This window comes from Salminus brasiliensis, chromosome 7, assembly GCF_030463535.1.
Source record: "Salminus brasiliensis chromosome 7, fSalBra1.hap2, whole genome shotgun sequence".
Lineage (NCBI taxonomy): Eukaryota > Metazoa > Chordata > Actinopteri > Characiformes > Bryconidae > Salminus > Salminus brasiliensis.
Genome location: NC_132884.1, coordinates 38,944,193 through 38,951,545, shown reverse-complemented (window position 1 = coordinate 38,951,545; position 7,353 = coordinate 38,944,193). Strand labels below are relative to the sequence as shown.

General features: G+C 41.1%; 1 protein-coding gene across 1 annotated transcript in view; it reads left to right on the top strand.

The window, feature by feature from the left end:
- The window catches only part of cysltr3 (cysteinyl leukotriene receptor 3), an 11,429-nt gene extending 4,459 nt beyond the window's left edge, over positions 1–6,970 (top strand). The window contains exon 2 of the mRNA XM_072683187.1: positions 5,087–6,970. Coding sequence (XP_072539288.1) covers positions 5,087–6,177 — 1,091 coding nt within the window. The 3' untranslated portion in view covers positions 6,178–6,970. The remainder of the gene's footprint in view (positions 1–5,086) is intronic.
- The last annotated feature ends 383 nt before the right edge of the window (positions 6,971–7,353 follow it).

Genomic DNA, 7,353 nt, shown 5'->3' with positions numbered 1-7,353 from the left:
AATACCAAATACTACTACTACTATGAATACTACTAAGACTACTGCTACAACTACTGCCTACTACTACTACTACTACTGCTGCTGCTGCCAATACCAATACTACTACTACTACTACTATCAATACTACTAAAACTACTGCTACCACTGCATACTGCTACAACTACTACTACTACTACAATTACTACTATTACCAATTATACCAATACTACTACTACTACTGCTACTACTACTACTACTACTGCTACTAATACTACTACTACTATTGTTAATACTACTAATACCAATACTACTACTACTTCTATTAATACTACTAAGACTACTGCTACAATTACTGCCTACTATTACTACTACTGCTGCTACCAATGATACCAATACTACTACTAATACTACTACTGTTATTACTGCCACTATTGCTACTACCGCTACTAATACTACTAATACCAAATACTACTACTACTATGAATACTACTAAGACTACTGCTACAACTACTGCCTACTACTACTACTACTACTACTACTGCTGCTGCCAATACCAATACTACTACTACTACTATCAATACTACTAAAACTACTGCTACCACTGCATACTGCTACAACTACTACTACTACTACAATTACTACTATTACCAATTATACCAATACTACTACTACTACTGCTACTACTACTACTACTACTGCTACTAATACTACTACTACTATTGTTAATACTACTAATACCAATACTACTACTACTACTACTGCTACTACTACTACTGCTAATACTACTACTGCTACTAAAATCACTACTACTACTACTACTGCTGCTGCCAATACCAATACTACTACTACTATTAATACTACTAAAACTACTGCTACCACTGCATACTGCTACAACTACTACTACTACTACAATTACTACTATTACCAATTATACCAATACTACTACTACTACTACTACTACTACTGCTAATACTACTGCTGCTACTAATACCAATACTACTACTGCTGCTGCTGCCAATACCAATACTACTACTACTACTATTACTACTACCTCTACTGCTGCTGCTAATAATACCATACTACCAATTATACTACTACTACAACTATCACCAATAATACCAATACTCTTGCTACTACTAATACTAATACTACTGCAACTACTACTACTGCTACTGCTAGTACTAAGACTACTATGTATACTATATATACTACTATATTTATCTATTTATCTATTTATTTATGATTCATTGCCCACTTTCATATATGCCAAATATGATTTGTAAAATATATGTAACATATTTTCTTTGTCATTTTCATACATTCAAGTATTTATTTATTTATTTGTAACCATTGGGGTGGGTCACAGTCAATAACACTACACTACACTACACCACACTTACACAATGTATTTTTAAGGTTTGGGAAGTGTAAGTACAGGTACAATATAAATGGCATGGGTTGGTGGATGTAGAGGAATCAGTCACCCCAAGTTCTGGTTAAGTACAGGGGTAGTCACACCTCTCTTCACTGGTTAAACCAGGACAAGCACTGAGCACTGAAGCCTCCTGTGAATTAACAAACCAGCTGTTCTTGTTTTTCTTCTTTGTTATTCATCCCTGATAATGTTTGGAACTGCTCTCTCTAAAAGCGTTTAAATGCCAGCCTGTTCAGTTTGAACGTATTGATCATTAGAATCATCCAACATGTTATAAAGATTCAGCTTTCAGCCATTGGCAGTTTATTTGTAGATTAAGTGCCAGGCAGGGCAGCTTAAACGGGTTCATCTGGTCTTGTTATGACTGTAAAATGTCCTTCAGTCCACTTTCTGCTTTACTTTAGGACTGTGCCAGACGTTGGTTTGTTTCATGATGGTGACATGCTCGTTTATTTATTTATTTGGCTTAACTTGATTGGTTTACTTCATGTCTGTAATATCTTGCTTAAAAGGGAGGGAAATTGAATGCTAATGAAGGTTTCTATGCTAAGCACAAGTTTCACTGATCACAGCCAGCTTACCTATAATGTTAGGACTGTGTTATCACAGTGCGTTGGTCTGAATGTAAACAAACCCATGAAATGTCTGTGGGGTTACAGACGCCTGTGCCGGCCAACGTCGCTTTAACAGTCTACCCACTTGGAGAGAGCACGGCCAATTGTGCTCTCTCGGATTCCGGCTGCTGATGGCAAAGCGGCATGGCTCAGGATTCGAACTTGCTACAAATAGTGGCAGTGCATTACCACATCATTGACCTGTACTAAAAAATAGCCTTAATAGTCTATATGGACAAATCATCTTGTTTCAGTTTAACTCATGAACGTATTTCAACTTATTAAAAAAAAACCCAAAAAAACCCCACTTTTTTACTTAAAATTTACGTAATACTTTTGACATAAATTTTTTTTAATGTCAAAATAATAAAAAAAATAACGATAAAAACTTGTGCAGTGATAAAAATCCACTTGTTCACTGACAGTGTTGACTGTGTGTGTGATTGATTTCAAACTCAAAGCTTTTGGATCTTGGTTCCACTTGGTTCCTTTGAGACAAAATCACAGGATTTTTATCTAGAACTGATTTATGTTTATTTACATTTACATTTAGGCATTTTAGGCTGTGGTCAGTCTGCTAAGTTGGGAACCATTTTGACCAGTGGTTGCATGCAGATGCAGGTACATATAGATCACCAGTGAGTGGGCGGAGCTTAAATTAACACGAAATTCCAGCCGGACATATTTTCATAATAATATTAGTGTAAGAAAGAAGAAATGTCTGAGGGATAAGAGGTCATATGGTCAACCTATCTTTTAGAAACCCAATGATTTCACGACCAGCCGTGTTCTAATATAAAAAAAACACCATCCCAGCATCCCAGTGTTCACCGAAAACATACAGTATTCTTGAGATGATTTTAGATAATTCATGTATTAGATAATGAATCCTACATGCAGTGTTCTGAACGTGAGGTTTAGTAGCAGTGATGTTCCTTTGGATGGATCTTCTTTTGGAGGCTTTATTAAGGACTGGAATCCTGAGTGTGAAAGGACGGCCCTGTGACCTTTACTGTACGCTGTCCCTCTATCAGCTACCATCTGTAGAACATCAAATAGAGAAAAACAGGTTGGCAGCGCAGTGAGAGCTGGTGAAAGCAGAGCTGCTTTACATGTCTAAAATATTTGTGGTGAAACTGCAGCAAGTTTGACTGAAGAGCAGAGGCCGTATTTCTGTATGTCTGTGGTAGCACTACTGTTCAACATCACAGTGTAATTTACTGAATATCTGAAGATCTGTTTAAGCTACAGTTAGCTAATCTATTCAGACATCTATTCAGTGTTTGGCGTAGCTGTTGACCTGTTAGACAGGAATGTAGTTTAGACAGCACTCAACCATCCTCCAACAGAAACCCACTGATTTCATAAGTTCCTGTTTTTAACTACCTTCATTTGTTTAGGCAGAGCATATGGTCACGTTTCATTCTGAGAACGCTCATCCATCTATTATTAATATATATATATTTATATATATATATTATAATATATCATATATCATATATATGTATATATATATATATATGATATATGATATATTATAATATATTAGAATATATATATATATATATATACACACACAAATAATATACAACTCCTAACTAAAACATCTGATGCTATGATCCATGGATTGGAAAGCCCATGCCTGCTATCGGTGAGCCAGGCTTCATTATTGGGTGTTGGGGCGCCAGCTTTTGCATTCTGCAAGTTTTAAAACCAGAGCGGTGGGGTTCCAGGTGGGCATGGGCTCTGAGTGGGTTTGTACATGTGTTGTTACTGGGACTCAGTTGCGCTGTTACACTGTTACAGTCCACCCTAATCTCACCTTGGTCCCATCTAGGCCCCATGTACAGTGTACAACCCAGATGGGGTCCATGTTGAACCCCTCCTGGTCCCATCACTGACCCTGGTGGTACAATAATGGGCATCCATATGTGGAGGCAACATGGACAACCCATTGACAAAACCTTATGGTTCCCAGTTGGGCTAAGCATACAGGCCCCACATGGGCATGCTATCTGGGCTGATAATGGCCCCCTGCCTTTAAAAAAAGGTTTTTCATAGTACTGCCCTTGAAAAAGGTGTCCTAATCTAATGGCAGATAATCAGTTCAGGTCAGAGACGTTCACGATGAACACCATTTGATTCGCATCCAACTCTCTAAAGTCAAAGTAGCAACCCTAAACATAATGCACCTCGCAAAATCAGGCATTTTCAAACTACACAATTTGGTGAAAACTGCAAATCTGGCAACCCCCCAGAGGACCGAACATGTGAAAGTGAAAGGCATGCAGGAAATGGGATTGCTGTATAATTATATATATATATATATATATATATATACATATATACATAAATTATACCAACCAGCCACTTCATTAACACCACCTCCATTTTTTGTAGTTCTATAATTCCAGTCCGTAGTCCATCAATTTCTCTGTGTACATTGTGAGCCTCCTTTCACCCTGTTCTTCAGTGCTCAGCACCCCACAGGACCACCACAGAGGAGGTGTGGTGGTATTATATTGTAAGTGGAGCTGATATAATAAGATAATGTAGAAACAGAGAGGTGGTTTTAATGAAGTGGCTGGTCCAGTCGGGGCACACACAAATGCATTTCTATTGGTTCATTCAGTGTGAAACATTGACATTATGTAAAGAATAACTGCCAGAGTGTTATTTGTCTTGTAATGCTATCATTATTATTCATAAACATGAGATCATCAGACTTTTTATGAATAGTTTGTGACAGGGGTGAGCAGCTCTGCTCCTGAAGGCCTGGATTCCTGCATAGTGATTTTCCTGTTTAAACACACCTTGTATTAAACTTGGCTTATTGTCAGGTTTCGTTGGAATGGTGGAGCAGGAAAACCCCCAAATTGTGCTGGCCCTTAGTTCCTTACCCCTGCTCTGAGCATGACCATTAGCATTGTTAGCGCTGCTTTGACTCGATTATTGCAGATGAAGGTCCGGCAGCTCACAACTGCTTCACAATTAGGTGTTTTCATTGACAAGTTTTGCTGGACTGTTCAATAATTCATTGTTTCCTTTGCCTTCTCAGCTCCTCTGCCGACCTCAGCACTGACCGCACTGTCAAATGCCTCCAATTCCGACTTCCAGACTCGCAGCGAGGCATGTGACAACTGCAGTCACTTCAAATTCATGGCCTACACCATCACCTACAGCATAGTGTTTCCTCTGGGACTGCTCAGCAATTTGGTCGCTCTGTTCGTGTTCCTGCGGCACACCCCCAAGAAGTCGGCCAACACCGTGTTCATGACTAACCTGGCCGTTAGTGACATTAGCTTTACCTTAACGCTGCCCTTTCGCCTGATCTACTACTCCAGGGAATGTCACTGGGACTTTCCGGACTGGCTGTGTCGCTGGTGTGTGTACTCCTTCTACGTGAACCTCTACACCAGCGTGCTGTTCCTCATGGGCCTAAGCGTTCTGCGCTACATCGCAGTGGTGCACCCCATCCGGAACAAGACCCTCGTCACGGTGCGCCGGGCCAGCCTGGCTTGCTTTTGCATCTGGGTGTTCGTAGCGGCGATGTCCATCCCTTTCCTCATGTCCGGCACCTTATTGGATGGTGAAAAGGTGCGCTGCTTTGACCCAGGATCCCAAAAAAACTGGATCCGGATACTCCACCTGAACTACTTGGCGCTGGTTATGGGCTTCCTAATTCCTTTCAGCACCATTCTGGTCTGCTACGGGTGCATAATCCACAAGCTGTTTGCAGGTCGGAAGTTTCGGAATCACAAGCGGGGACACCGCCTGCGCTCAGTGTACCTGATCGCCATCATCATGAGCACCTTCCTGCTGTGCTTCGTGCCGTACCACGTGGTCCGCACCGCCCACCTGCACGCCATCGTGTCGAGGAATAACTGCAGGCTGGAGGACGAACTTCTGAGGATTCCTGTCCTGACGCTGTGCATGGCGGCTTCCAACAGCTGCCTGAATCCCCTCATGTACTACTTTGCTGGGGAGAGCTTCCGAACGTCTTTCCGCAGGGCCTCGCGCCGGGGAACGATCAGCTCTGAGAACAGCCTCCGCTTGTCATTCCAGGGGAGGAACCGATCGAGCAGGCGAGGGATGCACCAGACTCCGAACAGCCTCCTGGAGCCGGAAAAAAAGCCGGATGTTCAGTGAAGAGCAATGGAACGAGCAATGGACTCTACCTTCTCTTCTTCTGACCTGCAGCACAGAGCTGGGATGGGATTTCAGTGAGGGGGACAGGCAAGGAATCACAGGTCCGATGGGACAGATGCTGTGGATCTCGTTTCCGGTATAAGATGGAAGGGTGGTTTATTCCCTTGCGTTGAGAACTTTGTATATTTTAAGGATAAAAAAAAACAATGAAAAGAACCGAACTGTGAATATTTATCTTCACCAGACGTCACCGGACTGAAGTAGATACATGAAGTAAAGCCCTTGACTCTGAATCCTACAAGAAACATTCCATTGTTAGTGACTACAGGAGAATTGTCTTCATAGCAGTTTCACAAAACAGCCTGAAGAGCCAGAAGAGCTATCAAAGTATAATTCCAGTGTAATTAGTCAGAATGCAGGATGTCTGTTTCCAGTTTAACAAGCTTTGCTAGAGAAGACAACGTGGTAAAACATCGTTACCATCCAAATAAAAATCACACCAGGTAACCCTGCTTTGAGGGGTTCTTGTTGGAGGCCACCTGCTACAACATTAACACCACAGTTTATTGGCTTATTAATCTGTATATGTATGTATAGATTTTACCATTTCTGCATAGGTTTCACACATTCATCCATCATAAGTGCCAGTTTTTTGGTCAAGTCTGTTTGCCTTTTGTGTTGGAAAGGGTTCACCACCTCCATTTTTTTGTAGTTCTATAATTCCAGTCCGTAGTCCATCAATTTCTCTGTGTACATTGTGAGCCTCCTTTCACCCTGTTCTTCAGTGCTCAGCACCCCACAGGACCACCACAGAGGAGGTGTGGTGGTATTATATTGTAAGTGGAGCTGATATAATAAGGTAATAATAATAATTCTATTGGTTCATTCAGTGTGAAACATTGACATTATGTAAAGAATAACTGCCAGAGTGTTATTTGTCTTGTAGTGCTATCATTATTATTCATAAACATGAGATCATCAGACTTTTTATGAATAGTTTGTGACAGGGGTGAGCAGCTCTGCTCCTGAAGGCCTGGATTCCTGCATAGTGATTTTCCTGTTTAAACACACCTTGGATTAAACTTGGCTTATTGTCAGGTTTCGTTGGAATGGTGGAGCAGGAAAACCCCCAAATTGTGCTGGACACCGGCCCTCAGTTCCTTACCCCTGCTCTGA